The sequence below is a fragment of the Crotalus tigris genome, unplaced genomic scaffold (genome assembly GCF_016545835.1).
Source record: "Crotalus tigris isolate CLP2741 ecotype Arizona unplaced genomic scaffold, ASM1654583v1 scf7180000024383.4638030, whole genome shotgun sequence".
In the NCBI taxonomy this organism is placed as follows: Eukaryota; Metazoa; Chordata; class Lepidosauria; order Squamata; family Viperidae; genus Crotalus; species Crotalus tigris.
The window spans coordinates 2,953,127-2,974,586 of record NW_024100553.1 but is presented as its reverse complement, the minus strand read 5'-3'; the positions used below and the strand labels follow the sequence as shown (position 1 = coordinate 2,974,586).

The following is a 21,460-nucleotide window of genomic DNA, read 5'->3' as shown; positions in this document are numbered from 1 at the left end:
AGCGGGGCGAAAACTTCCTTTTCCCTCTGTGGCTGCTACGGGGTGACTGGTGCTTTGCGTGACTATGGCAACGGGAATTGGCGTCACGTGAGCGGTGTCCACAAAGCGAGGGCGCGCCGGCTTGTTTTGCTACGTGGAACCTGCAAGGCCCCGCGCCTGCGCGTTAATGCGACTATCCGCCTGGCGCGTGCCATATCCGGGTTGGTAGTTCCGTCATGGCCGACGACGGACAGCGGGGCGAGAAATACAGATCTGAATGCCGCTGAGAGAAGCGAGGAAGGGCGGAGCGGAGGGAGTCGGTCGGGCTTGAGCAGAGGAAAATGAGTTGGTTCAACGCCTCGCAGCTCTCGACCTTCGCCAAGCAGGCTCTATCGCAGGCGCAGAAGTCCATCGACCGAGTGCTGGATATCCAAGGCGAGGAGGAGGAGGAGAGCGAAGGGGGCCCTGCCATAGCTGCCCTGTCCCGTGTAGGAGAAGCAGGTAGGTGACCGCGGGGGAGGAAGAAGAGGAGAAGCGGCCCCTCGCCTCAAGGGTCAAGCTGGGCCAGCACTGAGGAGAGGTTACCCCTTCCCGTCTCTACCTTGAGGGAGCGCACACCACATAAACATCGGTGCCCTTCGCTTAACGCGCCTCCCATGCCTTCCTGCACGCCTCCTTTGGGGGCAATCCTGTATTTTGTTTGTTTCTTCAGTGGTGTCAACTCGGAGAGGTCTGCCCTCTTGCCCAAGGCTTGCTTGTTGAAAAAGCTCTTTGAGTAATAATAATAAAGCTCTGAACTAAACGTAAAGAAGATTGTGCAGAAAGTAAGCGGTTATAATAACATCAATTCTTTAATAGGATTCTGCACGTTGAACGTAACATCTGCACATTTCTCTATGTGTTCTTGGAACGGGACAGATGTTTAATTGTTTACCTTTGATTTCTCTTTTTTCTCATTTGTATTTTTTGTATTTTTGTATTTTCTCATTTGTTTTTTCATTTTCAGGAAGCTGGGAATAAAGTTACATTTCAAATTTTCCTTAGATATGTCCTGGTATTTCTAAGTCACTCATTTCTGTTCTTTTTATACACTTCATCTTTATTTCCAAGAAATCCTGTCATGCTGGAATTAGAGAGATAACAGTTCAGATACTTAAAAAATATTACATTTCATGTTTGTTAACTGATAGATTGCAGTTGTGTGTTCTATATTTCCTGTTCTCATTTTTTTGGTGATTCCATACTTTATTTCCTTTAGTTACATATTATGACCATTGTAATACAGTTTTATTTACATCTTTCTTGGCTTACAGAAGATCATGGTGATGTACTGAATAACTTAAGTATAAAGATTATACTGTGGTTTTGTAACTACACTATCTGTAATAATATAATTACTCTATCCCAGTGGATCATTGAACTTGTTTTTCTCAATTGTAGTTTGCCATGGCAAAGTTAATAGGTTATATAGAATACTGTCATATTGAAATGTTGAGAGACCAAACCAAACCAATTTAGCAACTATTCTAATTGTATTTGTAGCACAATGAACTAAAAATGAAATAGTTTGTTATATCCATTTCTCTCTCCTTTATTCATTCAATTACAGTGCAATCGACTATATGAGCAGATAGACTAAAGAACAGTTTTTCAGAAAAGAAAACAAAAACATGAATTATTTTTGATAACTTTTTTCTAAGGACATTTGAATTATGCTCTAAGACTTAGTAGTTTTGCATATAAATACTTTGATGTCTCCTAAATTGTCATAATCTACTTGACTAAATTGCATAAGAAATCATTATATAGGCTTATGATATTGAGGAAAAGCCTTTCAGCTAGGTCCTAGGACATAATGATTTTGGGGGCTTTGAATGTCCAGATATATATTCTGCCTTAAACTTCATTTAAAATATGTAATGTATTTAGAAAGAAGGTAAACAATCTATAATGTAGTTGCCCAAAGATCTTTTAATAACACTCGAGTGTATTTGTGAAGAATTTGAAAATGCAAAGTATATAAATACAACTTATGAAAATCAGTGTAATACACTGCAAGAATTTATTAAACCATATCCTGAATAACGTATTTCTTCAACTGATACATCATTAAAAATTCCTTATTTAATATGGATATTGTTTCTTGCATACATATGCCGGATCTGATTCTGTTGGTTAAATGATCATTTTGAACCTCTCAAAATATAACTTTGTCCAATGTAAATTTTCTGCAGTTTTCCTTATAGACTGTGTCAGTCTTTTTAGACACATTGTTCTTATAATTCTTAAAATTACCAATAACTGCTAAATATATGTGTGAGACTTTTTTGTGGCTATGCTTCCTGAGATAGTTTTTTTTTTAAGTCCTTATATGATCAATGCAAAATTTCCTAAGCACTGACAGAATAGCATTATGATATAGAGGACAGCTGTTTCTGTAGCAATGGTTCAGTAGACAGTAGATTTACTGAAATAACTTTTTGTACTTTTTGTATTTATATTACAACATTCCAAGAAAGAATAATTTTCAAAGTTGATTAATTTGTTTTTATGTTTATTAAAAATATAGATAAATATTAAAATGCAGAATCATATTGGAGCAATATAAATATATAAAATATAAATAGCATTATAACTCTCAGTACTGAAAACTTGTACACTAAAGCGATGCTTATATAAATGATTAAGCAGAAATATGAGAAAGCATGAGCATGTCTGATTTATCAGGAAGCTTAAAAGTCTGAGAGAAACAGTGAATATATATTAACTACATTTTAAATTATATGGACTAAAAATTAGGGTTTACTGTTAAGAAAACAAACGTTGGATCCACTATGATTAAGAGAAGGAGGTTACCATTTTTCACTTCAGTTTGTATTTGATCACATTTACTACTATGTGTAAGATACAAACTTTGGCTGATTTTAATTTGTTTTGATTTAAAAGGCTAATCGTCATCTAGAGATTTAATTTCAGTGAACTATATTTAATTCCAAATTATTTAGATTCTAATATAATCTAAATGCAATCAGTTAAAAATGGAAGTAGGAGGTTCTAATTTTTAACTGAAGAGAACTTCAGGAAAGACAATTTATTATTATGCTTGGACTTGCTGTAGCTAATACGTGCAACTTTTATCTCACCTTTGTATTGGTCTATGCATAAATAAAGGTATTTTTGAGGAATCATGGCTAGTGCCCTAGAGATAAAAAAAGTAGAAATCTTATGGGCGTATGATCATTGCTCTAGTTAGTATATGCTATCCATTAAATATAACTGATCTGGATTGTTATGTAATTCTTAATATATTACATATATGTTTAATTGTTTACCTTTGATTTCTCTTTTTTCTCATTTGTAATAGGAGAAAGTTCTCTAACAAGTGGAAGATGGGATACTTCTTGGGGGACCAATACAACTGTAGAAACCCAAAGTCAGCCAATGTCATCTCCTGCAGCCATTACAAAACCAGTTCAGAGAACTGTGGTAGATGAATCAGAAACTTTTTTTAGTGCCTTTCTCCCACCATCCGGTGTCCAGAGCATACAGCAAAGCCCAGTGGTATCTAAGCCACCTGCCAAATCGCAGCATCCCAAAGAAGAAATAAAAAGCACACTGCAGGAACCTCTGCATGTTGACCTGCCAGAAACGGAAACAAAAGACTTTTCTGTAGAATTGAAGAGCTTTAACGATGATCAGGAAAACTTAGGGGAAAACAATTCAGTACTTACTCTCACCATCAGCTGTGATGGAAACAATAGTACAAGCACTGGTAAAGAAGCATCTTCTCAGAACATCACAGTAGCAGAATCCACTTTTGTTGTGAAGTCAGATTCAAGGATTGATAGATCTGGGCATGAGAATGATATCTCTACACAAGTTTTGCCAGCAGACACAAAAAATTCAAGTTTGGATACTAAAGAGCGAAAAAGTGAAGACAGGCAAAGCAATACCCCTTCACCTCCAATTAGCACTTTCTCCTCAGGGACATCTACAACTAGTGATATTGAAGTTTTGGACCATGAAAGTGTTATAAGTGAGAGCTCAGTTAGTTCAAGGCAAGAAGGAGCTGATTCAAAAGCCAATCTCCATCTGATGCAAACCTCTTTCCAGCTTCTGACAGCATCTTCTTGTACAGAATACAATCAGCTAGAAGACTTCAATAAGCTGACGGAGAGTTGCTGTTCCTCTGATGCTTTTGAAAGAATAGACTCCTTTAGTGTACAGTCTTTAGACAGTCGTAGCATAAGTGAAATAAACTCAGATGATGAATTATCAGGTAGGGGGGGTGTCTCAGCTTCCATCGCTGCCAACTCTCCATCTCCAAAAAGTGATGAGACTGAACCTATAAAAAGTATGTCTGAAGAAATCCTAACTGAAAATCTTGTAGTTCCCATGGAAGAAATGGAGATGGAAGAGAGTGGGCGAAGTGCAACCCCTGTTAACTCTGAACAGCCTGATGTCTTGGCTATTTCAGTGCAGACTGATGAAGAACAAAGTCAGAAGGAAGGGAAAGTGGTACTTCAGCTCTCAAATGAAAAATTGTCTACTGTACAATGTGAAAAACAAGAGCTTTGCAAGGTAATACTTATTTTTATTTTTTATTTTTGTTCTCTTAAGATAGGTTATGTCATGTCTCCAATATAAAGTGGTGTGGCATTCTTCTGCCCAGACCTGTTTTGATTTGGTTTCTGTTTTATTTGCTTTTTTTCCGTACCTCTCCTCTTTTTGCTCTCACTTAATGATGGCAATTGGGATCAGAATTTCAATGACATCTGATTGCCATTGTTAATTGGATCCTCTATCCTTATTAAGTGATGTCACATGGTGACCAATTGCAATTTCCTACCAGCTTCCCCATTGACTTTGCTTGTTGGAAGCCAGCAGTGAAGGTTGTACCATCCTTAAGGGTGATGTCATGTGATCACCATTTGTGATGTCCTGTCACTTTTTCCATTAACTTTGCTTGTTAGAAGCTGGCAGTGTAGGTTGCAAATGGTGATCACGTAACCCCAGAATTCTGCAACAATTTATTTGGAAGTCTATCACCAAGTGCCCTGATTGCAATCACATGACTCTGTAATTGTTGTAAGTAGGAGTCTGGGTCCTAAGTACCACTTGTTCAGCACCATAGTAAGTACAAATGGTTGCTGAGTGAATGGTTGTTAAGCAAGGATTATCTGCAGAATGAATATTATAAAATAATTTCTGTGTCTCCAATTCATATGTGCATTCAATTCTGTGAACGAAATCATAGGTGTAAAATGTATATTTGCTTTGGATTTGCTGAAGTATATTTGTTAAAATCCAAGCCAAATTTTATATCCTAGAAAATTGTTCCGTTAAAATAGTTATAATATTACAATGGAGAGAATAACTTCTTCAACAAAGTATTCTATGCCACACATTTTATTCAAGAACCTGAATTTTATGGAATAAGTTATTGTGTCAAAAAAGTAATAGGTTTCGAGTTTCCAGTGGGCTTTAGAGCTGAGTGAGGCTTGAACTTGAGTCTCTGGACTTTAGCAAAACTAGATCACTGCATAGTTCTATGTATACTGATCAGTTGCATGTTCTGAATAAAAAATTAATATCCTTTGGAAAGTTCCCAAATAGTTATAACTTTTAAATTTCTTTGTGGCATTAAAGGACATTTTTGAGAAGACGTCTAGGTTTTACTTCTGTGTTAAAGCCCCAAAAAACCTTTTAACAGTTATATCACTTTTGTCTATAATCTACAGATTATCGATTCACTGACGGAAAAACTAGAGGTGAGGGAAGCACGTCTACTAAGTGTTAGTAAAGAAAAGGCACACTTAGAAGAAACCTGTGATAACCTTAAAGAGTAAGTTTCCCATTCAGAGCATGTTAAAATATTTTGATCCCTTTGTTTGGTGAAGGGATTTTGCATAAATGACTTTGTAACCGAAATTTAATTTATTATGACCGCTCATTTAAAATCTTGAACACAGTTTGAATGAATTAACATAAATAATACAGACTTGATTGGACTCTGTTTTAATAAGAATAAATAGATACATAATGCAACACCAGCATAGACACAGTTGGTCTCGGTTACTAGCTAATTTATACTATATGAACTGTGTCAAGGAATTTGATAAGAACTTGGCTCCATAATCATTAAAGAAAAAATATGACAGAAAAATGGGACTTTGTGAGCCACTGAGTTTGTTGTCTTCAGTGAATGATACTCAATTGACTTTGTTATTTGTTTTAGTACCTTCAACTAGAGAACTAAAAAGAACATTTTGTGAGCTATTGTTTTATATATGTGTTACTACAAAGATTTCAAATGTATGCCAATACACACATAAATTATTTAATTATTTTATGTTTAGTGAAATCTTCAAAATGAAAGAAGAGAATAGTAGTATTTCATCTCTTAAGGAAGAATTTGCTCAACGAATAGCAGATGCAGAAAAAAAAGTTCAGTTAGCATGCAAAGAAAGAGATACAGCTAAAAAGGTAATTGCTCTTTGTTTATGAGTGAGAGGTGTTAATCTCTGATCCATATCGTAAATGTTTTTCCACCATAAATGTGGTGAAATAACTATAAGGCTGGAGAAATGTGATGTTTGGTGGAAAAAAGATGTGTGCAGTATTGGTTGATCAGACCTCTCTGGAAGTATTCTGACGTGATTACGGAAATATTTCAAGTTTCAGTAGAATTTAAAATATTGCATACATCTCAAGGGGAAAATCATAGACCTAGAAGAGATCATTTAAGGCAGGGGTAGTCAACCTTGGCTCTTTTATGACTTGTGGACTTCAACTCCCAGAATTCCTGAGCCAGCTGTGGAATTCTGGGAGTTGAAGTCCACGAATCATAAAAGAGCCAAGGTTGACTACCCCTGATTTAAGTCATCAAATCTAACAATTTGCTAAGTTCGGAAATAGAGATGAACATGTTATTAGTTGGCTCCATTACTGAACTGTGTTCTTTATTTGGAATATTTTCCTAAACTTAGCCAGAATTTCTTCCTATAATTACTTCATGTCCTGCCTTCTGTGGTGATGCAGAATAGGGCTTAAATTTGTTTATTCTTTCAGGTACTTAAAGGGTGATATCATATCTGTTCTCCTTTCTTCTCGAGGCTCAGTGTACTTTGTTCCTTCAGTCTCCCTTCCTAGGATTTCACTTCTGGTCCTCTTCTATGAATTTGTCCTAGTTTGTCTGAATTTTTATTTTTTACTCATTTTATATTTTTTACTTGATTTAAATGCTGCTCCAATCATAACTTTATTATGAGCTTATGCATACCCAATACAGTAAAACTCCCCTTTTATGATCCTGTAATCACAAATGAAGGCGAATATACATGTCCCAGGATAATGTTATCCCTGTAATCCCTTAATTCGGGGTACAGTCAGGGCGACTGTATGGATCTGAGTGTTAACTGGCCGGATGTCCTTCATGACACCTCTGCAGAGTTCACAGTAGGTATTTTCTCCTTGCGCCCTAGGAGAGAAACCTCTGCCACTACCTAGGATCGAACTCTCAACCTTCGGAATGGGAGGCGAGCGTCTTCACCACTAGGTTACCATGCCACTCAGTACAATACAATAATTGGATATAAAACTACACAATTGTATTATGAACAATATAAGAAATATGCCAGATACCGCTAACAACCTATGTAACAATCCCCCTCCCCACAGATGGGATCAAAGACAATATCTGGGACTCCAAAGGCATGCCAGAAAAGCCAGCTCTTAGTAGCTTTTTGAAAACTGAGGAATGACTGTTCCAGTAAGGGAGAAGATCAGCTGGGGAGGCCCTACTTCATGGGCCCTGTAGATGACATTTTCTTTTTTCAAGTCATGTTTAATATGTACAAATAATGTGAATGAATTGTATTTATTTTAGGAAATAAAGACTCTCAAAGAAGATCTAGCAACTAGGTTGAACAGCAATGAAACAGTAGAAATACTAAAGGAGAAAGATGAACAAATTAAAGGATTACTAGAAGAAGGTGAGTATGAGGTAATATTTTAAAATAGAACTTAGTTAAAGCAAATTGTAATATTATTACTTGTAATAAATGCGTTCAACTGCTTGGATAATTTGAGTGGTGCATCAGAATGTAAAATGTTACATTCCTTTATTAGATATGCATAGCATTTACTCATTAGATCCAATATTTCTTTCTAGGAGAAAAGCTTTCAAAACAGCAGCTACAAAATTCTAACATTATTAAGAAATTAAGAGCCAAGGAGAAGGAAAGAGAAAATACCAATACAAAGCAGAGTAAGAAAATTAAGGAATTAGAAGAAGAGTTGCAGCATCTGAAACAGGTTGGATTAATTTTTAGATTTTTACATTGCATTCATTCTTCCTGGGCTGATTATTTTATTTTTGTAATTTATCTCATAAGGCTGAAACCAGCTTCCAAAAGGAAACATACTGAAATGCAATGTTGTTAATTTCAGAACTATTATGGTCTAGCTCCAGCTTCCTTGTATAGACTTTTATGTTTCAAGCAGTGTGGGCAGACAAATCCGGGTTTTACTACAGAACGTAATAGTTTAATACAGCAGTTTCCAAACTTCCTGATACTACGATTCTGTAAAATGATAAATTTGTGCAACTCTCCTCTTTAATAATACTAGTGATTTTAGTCAGGTTACGTTTGGCCAGAAAATTAATAGGCAAAATTAATAAAAAGACTAATTTTTATCTTACTTTATATAAATCCAGCTAACATTGTTTGCTTCTTATTGGGTTTGGTGTGACAGTTGCCCTGCAAAAAGTAATTTTCTCTGGCTTCCATATTTTTAAATGGGAGATATATTTTTTTACCTTTTCAAAGTTTTATTTTAAATAATTTTGAAGGCAATATTTTTATAGGTTGGGTGTAGACACATTCAATATGAGCTATCGTATTTCTTATTGTTATGGGTCACTCTAGACTAGAGTAAAATATCCCAATGGTGATTTATTTCAGGCTCCCATTATTCTCTTTTGCAGAACATTTGAAATAATTTGAGTGCTTTTGTTCTAGCTAAATTCAAAACAAAAGATTTTTCTTTTTCATGAAAATGTCTAAATTTGAATGGGGTTAAATAAACTGATAAATCAATACATACTTAACTGACTAGAAATAGTCTGAGTTGTTTTTACTTTTTACTGACATATAAAATAAATCTTTGGAAATACTTGCACTTTTTCATGCGCCCTTTTTTTTTTTTTAAAAAAAAAGTTAAACATAAAGGCATGGAAGCACACCACTGCAGCAAAGTTATCTTCTGCTTTTGTCATAACCACAATATTTTATACAATAATTAAATACTTGACTGTTTTTGTTTTCACGGCTTACGTTTTAAAGTACGCTTTTGAATTCTGACAAAAATAAAAAGTGTTCTTGAAGGTCATTTCCCCTTTCGTGCATAAAGTAATTTAAATTGCTTTATAAATTAAAAACTATAAATTGGATGGTTATAACTTTTCTATATTGCAGGTATTGGATGGTAAAGAAGAAATTGAAAAACAACATCGAGAGAACATAAAGCAGCTAAATAGCGTTGTTGAATGCCAAGTGAAGGATGTTACAAGACTTCAAGTAGAGCTTGAAGATCTTGAAGAAAAAAACAGAAGTGCACAAGCAGCTCTTGATAATGCATACAAGTAAGGCTATTATTAGAATAAAGAATCAGGGCCAGGAATGCTTTCCCTTTATAGCACTTAAGCATTGCATTGTGCAGTATGTGTGCTATTTCATTTTAAAATATCAATATGGTAAGAGTCAGAAAAGACTGGTCTGAGACGCTATACCCAGCATGTTGTATTGATTCTGATCTGCCAGCCTTCAAAAAGGACCTTGAAAAGCTGTCTCCTCGCCCCACCCCTCCCCTGTCACTGGGCCAGGATGATCCATGTGCCCATTTTAAGCTGTAGTTTTTAACTGTCTTGCAGTCAGTATACTCTATATTTAAGGAACTTTGGGGTACTTCCATGTTTTACTCCTCTGTTAACTATAATGGCATCAGGATGGCCATATAAATTGAAACAATAAATAATATATTAATGAAATATAGGATATTATCACTTGTTAAGTTATGAGCTTCTACATGCTTGGCATGATTTTCCTCATTTCTTCCTATATCCCCAAACCCATTTTGATTGTTTTATGATTGCTCTTGGATGCTGTTTTATCTTTTGTATTTTGTTTATATAATTTGTTTTATGTTATTTCGGATTTATTTTCCTGGTTTATTGTTTCTTTTTTTATTGTATGGTGTCTAAAGCCACGAAGTCTGAATTGGATGATTTTATAAAACTATCTGTCTAAACTAAAATGAACCTTTCTCAGATATTACTTCTAATCCTAGACCATATTTGGAAGGTATCAAGATTCAAATATTTAGATACAAATCATGGGAACATTTTTTTTTCAGAGAACTTGCAGATCTTCATAAAGCTAATGCTACAAAAGACTGTGAAGTGCAAGAAGCAGCATTAAGTCACGAAATGAAAGTTAAGGAGGAACTGGGTTTAATTCTGGAAAAGGCCCATGAGGAGGCTCATCAACAACAAGAAGCTTTAGCAATTCAGGTAAGAGGTCGATTAAACGTTGAATAAGTCTTGCAGGTGGAATTATAATACTGTATTTTGCAATGTATTATGTAGTGCTTAGATTTAACATCAAAGAATGCATCTTGAAATATCTTGTGTTAGATAGTTAAATTTCATCAGACCATGTTTAAGTCTTGGATATACACATACAAATGCTCACCATCAATAACCTGCGTTTCTTCCCAAAATAGTATTGACTTTAATACATTTTTATCCATTGTTTTATCTTCTTAGCATTACTTCTCTCAACTTTGCCAGACCTACTATTGTTTCTACTCCACTGACTGTTCCCATTGTATATCCAAAGTTTGTACATTTCTGCTTTCTGATCATTTCCTCAAGGAAACAATGGTCTTTGTTTTGTTCCAAAAGTGATTGGATGGTCCTTCTTACAGTATTTTGGTTGCTACTTCCAAATTAATACTTTGAAAATTTTTACTTGCTCTTTCTTTGGATTTAACTTTTGCAATCATACTACAGTATCATTGCTTTTATTATTCTGATACTTGTTATTGAAATGACCTTATCCTTAATGGTCTTGTTTTAAGTTTTTCTAAACATGTTTATAATTATGAATAGACAAATTATTAAGACTGTTATGTCAGAAACCACTAAGCTGATGAAACATTTTGAGTAAACTATAGGGAATTTATATATTTCTAATGGATTACTACCTTTGAATATTGAATGATATTAATTAAATTTTTATGCTACTCATCTCACTGTTGCAGCAGTTCTGCAGCAGCCTTTGTTGTGCCATTCAATTAAAGCATTGTTCTTGTACCTCAAATTGTTTGCTAGTGATCCATACTATGGCTAAAAAAATATTAATTTGTTAAGCAGAATAATTGTTCGAAACATGATTTTCCTAAATCTAGCAACCTAAATATATTGTATGATACTAATAATCTGCTACATTTGCAGCTTTAGTGAATGGCCCATTGTATCTTTATTTCTCTTGTATAGGTAGCAGACTTAAGAATTGCACTGCAACGTGCAGAACAACAAGCAGCTAGAAAGGAGGATTATTTACGCCAGGAAATTAGTGATCTTCAGCAGGTATCGTAGCAATTTCTTTTGAATTGACATAGTGTGTCTTTACCTCTTCCATAATGTTATAAAGCTACGGTGACAGTTCTGATTTTCCTTCAATGAGCAGAAGTAGAAATATAAGACAGGGAGAAAATAATGGATTCTTTGGTAGTACTAGAACAGTGGTTCTCAACCTGTGGGTCGGGACCCCATTTGGGGTCGAACGACCATTTCACGGGGGTCGCCAAACAAGGCTGTCCGCCATTTTTCCCCCCTTTTCTTTGGCCATGCCCCTGGCACCCGGTGATGTATAAGTGGTTGGGGGTCACCACAATATGGGGAACTGTATTATGGGGTCGCGGTATTAGAAAGGTTGAGAACCACTGTACTAGAAGGATACGCTTGTTATTTCATTCTACATACAATGTGTATTCCAAATATTTTAAAACTTTTTTAAAAAACATTTCAAACATGAAATAATTCTTCTAAGTTTATTGGATGTATTCTTAGCCCAGAATGCCTTTATTGGCATTCAACCACTATTAATAAGATCAGAACAACCTAGACAAGATCAACATGACCAGTTTCCCAATTAAAACAGTTACTTCAAACTCAGAGCAGGCAGTTCCAGTTCAAAATGCTATGCACACTTCTGTTAGCTACTTGAATTCCGCTTAGCATTCATGTATGAAATAATAATATTAATTTATCCTCTTAAGCAATGTTAATTGTGTTAAAAAGAACAGCGCACTGCATGTAAACACTAATTAACATTCTTTGGGTTGTGTTTCCTGTAAAAAATTTGACCATATATAACGGCTCTGGCAAAATTTCATGTTACTCATAATTTTGAGGGGTCCTTGGTGCTGTCTGAGCTTGCTTGTTTTCTGGCTGATGTTTCATTACCCTAACTAGGTTACATCTTCATTGCTAGTACTGATGATATCTAGTTAGAATAATGAAAAGTCTGCAAGAAAACAAGCTCAGAGAGCACTAAGGACCCCTCATTTCAACCCTGATCTACAGATATTCTCCTTCATTAGTACTCATGATTTTCTTGAACACAAGTGATACTTATTCCACATAAAATTTCAGAGACTTCAAGAAGCTGAGACTCGCAACCAAGAACTCAGTCAAAGTGTTACATCTGCAACTAGGCCTTTGCTCCGGCAGATAGAAAATTTGCAAGCTACTCTGGGAGCGCAGACCTTATCATGGGAAAAACTGGAGAAAAATCTTTCTGAGAGACTTGGTAAGGCAAAAAATTGTCAGTCTCTTAGACTGAATATGTCAGAAAACTTTATGCAAAGCATTTTAGTTGATTGTGGATGTGCACATATTCCTGGAAGAATTAAATTTATATATCTGAATCTGGAATTTCTGTAAGGAGAATTAGACTGGCTGTAACATCATAAACTAATTCTTGTCCAGAAAATGAATTTCCTAGAGCTACATAAAATTGGCTCTTTGGCTGCAGTCATGTTAGCAGAATTAATGACGTTATGTTTCATTTTGGCCTTAAATCTCAGTTGGCCATATCAATCTGTTTTTCCAAGATTAAAAAATAGCTTGGGTTTGTTTTCAAGCTAGTGCTGAATTTGTATCTGTTGTCTGTCTAATATGGAAACATTTCTCCCATCCCCCACTCTACCTGGTATGCTACCCTCCAGGCAGCTATAGTCTTCTATTCCATTTTTTATCTCATCAGAGAATGTTTTCTTTATTCCTTTTAATCCCCAATAGTTCTTAGCAGCAGAAAGGCTTTTATTTTATTTGCTTTTATTTAAAAACAAATCAGTAAAATTAGGAAACAGTTGTTCAGTGAGAGATAATGGAGATGGGGTGGGGAGTTATGGCAGGTAATCTTTCCTACCTTTTGTTCACAAAGTTGTTTCATTCCGCTTTCCCACTCTTACAATGGGAAAGCAGCCTAAACAAATATGGAGATAGCACCGTACAAATGTCATTTCCATTTTCTTGTCTGCGTAGCACATACAAAGGCCAAACCAGATGAGCGTAGAAATTTAATGTTATCTTGTTTTTCCTCTAAAAAATAATGTATGGTGAAGTAGCTATGCAGTACAGAAGGCAAAGGGAAGGGAAGGTGAAGGAAAAGTTCACCTTTATCATTTTAGGCTTACATCCTGCAGAAATTTCTCTGCATACTTGCTATTGTCCTAGTGGCAGATTTTCTCCCACAAAAGTAGACCTTTGAGGGTTGGGGAGACAGGGTGATTGGAATTGACACAAAACAGAAGAATTAAGCTCTCCTCACGATGCAGGATAATCCATGCCTGGCAATGATTTTCAAAATAACTGTTATCAGATTTGATGTATTGGATTGACTAGTTTGATGACTTGACAACATTTTTCATCAAAAGTTGTGCTTTTTAAAATCCCTCATTGTAAATTCATAAAAATTCATAGTGCACCATATTTTTATTCTTTTCATTAGGTGAATCTCAAGCTGCTTTAGCAGCACAGACCGAAAGAGAACGTGCTGCTACAGAAGAACTCCTTTCCAACAAAATCCAACTTTCTTCCACTGAATCACAAAATAGTCTCCTGAGGCAAGAAAATAGTCGCCTTCACGTTCAACTTGAAGGAGAAAAATCCAGGCTTAAGAAACTGGAAAATGAAAACAATCGGTAAATAATAGTAATAATATAGTTGGAAGGGTCCTTGTAGGTCTTCTAGTCCAACTCCCTGCTCAGGCTGGAACCCCTATACAATTTCAAATGGTTGTCCAGTCTCTTCTTAAAAACTTCCAGTGTTGGAGCATTCACAACTTCTGGAGGCAGGTTATAATCTCTCAATTTCTGAAAAGAAAAATGCATGCACATGGTTCAGTGAATGAAATTTGGATGTGATAGAGCAGTGGTGGTGAACCTTTTAGAGACCGAGTGCCCAAACTGCAACCCAAAACCCACTTATTTATCATTGGGTGCCGGGTGGGCGTGGCCCATTGGGTGGGTGTGGCCAAGGGCAGGCATGGCCTATTGGGTGGGCATGGCTGTGGTGGTAATGGCAGACTGGGTGAGACTAAAAAGTTCAATCAATCAATTCCAACTTTGGGAGATCTCCCCCCCCCCCGGAGAAGTTGAAATTGATTGATTGATTGAACCTTTTATTTTTTTGCACACGGCGGCAGAGGGTTAAAGCGAAAAGGTTTTATAAAACCCAGCTGAAGGCCTAGGACTGGGGCGAGGGCGCGCGTGCCCACAGAGAGGGCTCTGAGTGCCACCTCTGGCATCTTTGCCATAGGTTCGCCACCACGGTGATAGAGTATCTTACTTTAAAAGGTATAATTTTAAAAAAATTATTTGAAAGCAACTGACATAATACTAATTCATATGATAAATTAAGATGTTAACTGCTGATATATTTGTGAGGAGCTACTATTATCACAATGTGTACCATATAATAGCAACTAAATCCATCTGTATTGTTATAGTCATTTTATATTCGTGTAAATTATAAGTGTAATAATTTGATAAACAATTGAACATTGATGCCAGTTCAGGATATGTGTAATACCTTTTTTCTGTAATTTCCTTTTCACAAAGGTATGAAGTTGAGCTAGAAAATCTTAAAGAAGAATACGTAAAAGTTGTTGAAGGGGCAAAGAAAGAAAAGGTTTGTTTAACTAACAGTTCTTTGTATAATGTTGTTTCACCAGGAAAAAGAATCAATCTATAAATGTTATTTTGCTTTCTTCAGATGTTGTTATCTACTCAGTTAGAAATGGAAAAAATGAAAGTTGAACAAGAAAAAAAGAAAACAATATTTGTCCAAGAATCTGCAAGAGAAAAGGTACTTGATCTTGTCTGTCCAATAATTCTAGATGTGAAAATCATAAACAAATGTTGGGAGATGGGAGTTACCTTGAATTTTAGAACTTTAGTTTTGGTGTATGTCTTGAAAGTATCATCTTTTTGAGTCAACATCAGTACAGATTCTGCGTTATATATGAGTTATGTGCTTTCTAACACATGGGCCTACTCTTTCCTGTTTTATTGGGTTTCCCCTACTGATTTTGTTTTTCTATTGGTTGTATTAAGAAATCCTCTTTTATTCTGTTGGAATATTAACTCACACATAATTTGATGTTTATTTCATTGTAAAAAATAAACTATGGCACAGACACAAAACAGTAATGATTTCAGTGAAGCATCAGGTGCTAATAGAAAATTGAATGCTCATTCTGCTGCCTGAGCATTTTCCAGTGAATAGCAGGTTCTATCTATAACTTAAAATGAAAGGGACAAATCTAGCGCTCTGGTTGCAAAGTGGTTAGAATGCGCTATTGCAGGCTAAATTCTGTGCATAGCCTGGAGTTTGATCCTAGTGGGGCTCAAGGTTGACTCAGCCTTCCATCCTTCCAAACTCGGTAAAATAAAGACCCAGATTGTTGTGGGCAATAGACTGACACTGCAAAACACCCAGAGAGTGCTGTAAAGCATTATATAAGTCTAAGTGCTGTTGCTATTAAACTATTTGAAAATAAGACAATTCTACTTATAAGAGAACAAATTGCATTTTCTGTGTCTTTGCACTATTGCAGTTTATTATCCCTTCAAAATACTATTTTGTATGGTTTTTTTTCCCCAGGAGCGTAAATTATATATTCCATCAGCAGTGGAAACTGTGTCAAGCACCCCAACTCTCTCACGCTCAAGCTCCATAAGTGGAGTCGATATGGCAGGACTCCAAACATCCTTCATATGTCAGGTATTGTTTTTTATACATTTCAACCTTTTTTGGGTTGTTTGTGTGTGTTTCTGGAACATTATGTTTAAAGCACCTTATTAGCATTTTTGTTGAAGCCAACTAAAGCTTCTTTTCTCAGATGAAAGCATATTTTCAAATAGTTTTATCACTAAATATGAAATAGGAACGATAAAAGCTGCAGATCAAAACATGAGGCATAAATAAAATTAGATTTTATCTTATTCCACTTTTGGTGAATTCAGATTAAAGTTTATATATCCTGTGTAAGATCAGATAATAAAACTATTTTTCAATAAACTTTCTAGAGCATTAATTTAGAAAACCGCAATAACCATTTTACTACTAATATTTCCAAGGCAACTTTTAATTTCTTAAAAGTTACATTCATCTTTCATATGTAATCTCTTTCCAAACAATTAAATATTTATAAGAAATGAAAAGTACTATAAAATAGTGACTAACTAGAGGTCATTTAATGCTTGCCATGGCTATGCAAGGATTTCTATCTGCTTGTTCTGTCCAAATTGCTATCCTGTGACATTTTATTAGCTGCTTTTTCAGAGTTAAAAAAATCAACATGATCATGGTACAAAATCATAAATAATATGGTTCCAATCTAACTTGTATTTGCTCAGTATTCAATTTCATGGTTATATTGCATTGCAGGATGACCAGTATGACCATTCCTTTGGTTCAGTGTCTGCAAGTGGGACCAATCTGTATGACGTAATGAGAATGGGAGCAGGTTCAAGTATTCTAGAAAATCTTCAGTCACAATTAAAATTACGGGATGGAGAGATTTCTCATCTCCAGGTAAACAGAGAATCATGTTATCAATTCTTTAGACAGTGTGTAATCAAGTCTAATATGCCAGTCGGAGTAATTAACTAATGTCAGTTCAACTGTAGTTGGATTAATATAATAGGACGATCATATATTTTAGATTGTTTCTGTTGTTACAAGCCAAAAATAAGAAAAAAAATAATTGAAGTAACAAATATTCCTAATAATTATTTTGTGAAGTAACATAGCTGAGAGAGACCTGTAGGGAGGAAGAATGATTGCATAGAAAACTTTTCTAAATGTTGATTTCATGAGCTGCATCGCCTTAAGTCAAAACTGAGTTTTTTTGCATGCTAGTAAAGTATGGCTTTATTTTCATTTAGTCATTTAACTTTATCCTGTGTATGTCAAGTTAGAGAATATGGAACTCTGCAATCTTTCCCAAGTTCACAATGACTATTTAGACTTATATTATAAACGTTTATTGAATTGGTTTTAAGATGTGTTCTTTATTTGTATTAGGCTCTTATTTTGCATACAATACTATTAATATAAAACTTAGGTTGCATTAGAAACACTTAACTAAATGAAAAGTAAATTAATAACTTAGTAAATGGGTTTTGAAATCATTGTTAAATATTATTTTAGTTGGAAATTGGAAACCTTGAAAGAACTCGATCGGTAATGGCTGAAGAGCTGGTGAAGTTAACAAATCAAAATGATGACTTAGAAGAAAAAATTAAGGAGATCCCCAAGTTACGTGTACAATTAAGGGTAGGTTTCTGTCAATTTATTTTAGAATAAACTTAAAGGAGATTATTACTAATGTAAAACCATGCAATGAACAACAGCAGCAGACTTTTTGGCAACTAGTATTTTTACCATAAAATAATAAGTGGATAGTAACAAGTGTTGTTTTGGCTGCATAAGAACGTTTATATCTTATATTAAACAAAAAAATAATGATGATAGAAAAAAGTAAAAATTTTTGTAGGGAACTATTTTGTAATTACTGGGCAATATTGTTCCAGGATTTGGATCAGAGATACAATACCATTCTGCAGATGTATGGAGAGAAAGCAGAAGAAGCGGAAGAATTGAGATTGGATCTTGAAGATGTAAAAAATATGTACAAGACTCAGATTGACGAACTTCTGAAGCAAAGGCATAGCTAATTATTGTTCAGGTTTTGATCCGAAAACAACGTTGCATTAAACTCTAGAGCTGTTTCTGTAAATGTAGTTAATTTGTAAAAAAAAATGTACTATAAAGTAATTATAATGTTGAGTTGATCTGATGGCAGGAATCATTGTGCTTTTATGATGACTGGCTGTCAGCAATTAAATTATTTGTTAATATTTAAAATCTTTTATCTCCAGCTTATTCTCTTGTCTCTCATAGTATACATGTTTACTTGTACAGTAATAACTTTAATTGTGAAAACATATGATTGAAGCTCTCACATTGATGATGATGTTGTACTGTGTCCTTATGTCAGTAAGAAGGATATTGCTGCCAGTTAGGATTCTCTTACCTCTGCAATCTTTGTACTGATTCCAGATCTGCCCCTGAGAGGTTGGGAATCTCTGGAAAAAAATACAAAAATTGCAAAAGAAGAAAGCAAGGAAAAGTTCTGTTGTGCAAAATATATTAATGTGGCATTGATTTTCAAAAACATGTATTTGAAAATTTGCACTGATATGAATTTATTTCCTCATACTTATCTATTCCTATCTAAATGGATATTTAAAGGAAAATATTGTGGGTACTTTAACTATATTAATAGCAATGACTTGATTTGCTATAGGCAATAAAAGTGGTGGGATGTCTTTATATCCTTGGTATCCTGCTCATGTGATTTACTATTCTGCCTCTTTAAAGCAAGCAACACAGAACAACTTAAATTTTAAAAAGCAATCAGACACCCTCTCCTTGATATAATTTGGTATATTTTTAAATATTTCACTGTGTTACAGCATAATATAGAGAAACAGATAACCTAACATTTATTAGTTTAAAGAGTCGTGAAAGGCAGTGCAGGGGTATGTTTGTAAGAAAGTTCACACTCAGATAATTCTCATGGTCTAATTCAGTGCATGTCAATTCACTAATATTTCAAAAGTGAGTAAACCTGTTCCAAATGTTTCAAATGAGATGCAGTAGTTAGCAAACTACTGTTTAAGAAAATATTTGTCAGAGTATAAATGAGTAATAGTATTGTACTTGAAATTGTCTTTCTAGCTCTTCAAGTTGAAGCAGAAGAATCACCAATATCAGTCTCTAATATTCATATAGTTTTCAGAATATTATTGTTGTCATCTTATTGTGGTTTCTTGTTTTTACATGGTTATAAGGAACTTTTTTAGAAAATTAATTTTATCCTATTGAGATATTTGACTTGATAAATCTTTTAAGGTTTTTAAAATATATTCCTAAAAAAGTGAAAAATTATTTGATATGTTTTAACAAAATTTTACTTGCTGGCAAATCGATAATGTGGAGAGAAGTATCTTAACAGAGAATTATCTTACGTTAGTTAGAAACTTACATGAATCATACTCAGAAGAAACATATAATAACCTCCTGCAACTGAATTGTTTCTGAATAGTTGAAGAAAGTGTTGCATTCAATGGAATCTTGCTGCACTGAGGAAAATCAGCACGATACTATGTGCAAAAAGCTGTAGCACAGATATTGAGGATTCTCCATCTGTTAGTTACTATGTTTAGGGTTTTTAAGTTTAGGAATCATTTAGTTAAGGAATCACCCATCTATATTTTGAAGTGTTTCATTTTTAGGAAGTAAATTAAATTACTCAAGAAAATGTGAAATGTTTATATTATATAGTTTACATACATTTTTCTGACCATATTAAACTGCAGTACACTCTAATGAGAACATCTGTTGACTCAAAAATAACTTGTTAGCAATTCAGTAATTCTGAAATAAAAATGAGCAATGATTGCTGACAATGTAGTTTTCTTTTATAATATGTGACTAATCACCAAAATACTACATTAATAAATACAAAATAATATGAATATTGGATCTAAAATTGAATCTATGACTTTTTATAAAAAGATATGCATATTATTTAATTTTAAATTACTTCTATATTTTATTTGAATTACATTAATTTAGAGTAAATATTCTTCACTTTTGAGAAGAAGATACAATCTGCAATTCGGATATTTCTGTTTGCCTTAAGAATAAAATCCTTAAAAGGTTTTTAACCCAGGGGTGTCAAACTCGCAACGTATCACAACTTTTTTGCCATTGCCGTCAATGGTGTGGGCGCGGTTTTGCTATGATGCATCCAGCCCACTGGCCGGCAGTTTAACACCCCTGTTTTTAACCCAATCTTTGAATAATTTGTCTTTTTAGATAATTATTATCACATGTGGCGTATTCATAACCATTGGTTTAAACTTAGACCTAAAATACAGGCAATCTGCAATGTAATTTTGGCAGCTTGACATTCTATTTCCTTTACTAATTTCAGACAAGAAATGCCATGCCTATGAAATTTAACCTACTTTTACATTTTAAAATAATTAAAATTTAAAAAAATGTTTCAGACTGTTTATCTTTTATTCTAAAAATAGTTTGATCACTTTCAATGCGTTCTTCCCCTATTGAGCCGAGGTGGCGCAGCAGTTAGAGTGCAGTACTGCAGGCCACTTTACCTGACTGTGTTCAGCAGGTCAGCGGTTCAAATCTCACTGGCTCAAGGTTGACTCAGCCTTCCATCCTTCCGGGGTAGGTAAAATGAGGACCCAGATTGTTGGGGGCAATGTAAATATATATATACATTGCTAACTGGTGTACACCGCTTAGAGAGTGCTTGCACTTAAAGCGATATATAAGTCTCATAAATAAATAAATAAGTGTCCACAGTTTCTGCATGTCTGCAGACACTATTTTGATATGTACAAGGGCATGAATATATTCATTTTATATTCTGAAAAATGGTTATTTTCATAATGGTAACATAAAAGTGATTGCAAAAAGCAAGTGTTCATAACAATGCAAATACAGTTACTCTTATTTTTCTGATTAGAAATAAAATTACACATTTGATTGAGAGAGAGAGAATATTATTTGGGAACCAAATTGCTAAGAAATATATAGCTTAGGATATGTACTAAAACGCTTCTGCCAATAGGCACTTTGAACATCTCAGTATATTTGAGTGGGACAAATAATCAGGCCAGGTCCTTCTTAATATCCAATGGGAATATTATTTGGCTTTTAATGAAAAATATAATGAATTACAGCAGTATATTTTAATTATTTAAATCTTCATTGTGTTTGTATGAATATGATTTATCTTTTTAGCTG

At 34.5% G+C, this 21,460-nt stretch overlaps 1 protein-coding gene across 1 annotated transcript; it reads left to right on the top strand.

The window, feature by feature from the left end:
• Nucleotides 1–170: 170 nt before the first annotated feature.
• On the top strand, nt 171–20,689 carry TMF1 (TATA element modulatory factor 1). The gene is made up of 17 exons (XM_039328628.1): nt 171–480; nt 3,344–4,560; nt 5,721–5,824; nt 6,339–6,465; nt 7,868–7,973; nt 8,153–8,295; nt 9,459–9,625; nt 10,396–10,552; nt 11,540–11,632; nt 12,701–12,857; nt 14,061–14,253; nt 15,172–15,241; nt 15,326–15,418; nt 16,217–16,336; nt 17,003–17,149; nt 17,768–17,893; nt 18,151–20,689. Exons 1-17 carry the CDS (start codon nt 321–323, stop codon nt 18,292–18,294), a joined length of 3,324 nt encoding a protein of 1,107 aa, XP_039184562.1. The 5' UTR covers nt 171–320; the 3' UTR covers nt 18,295–20,689.
• Nucleotides 20,690–21,460: the final 771 nt, after the last annotated feature.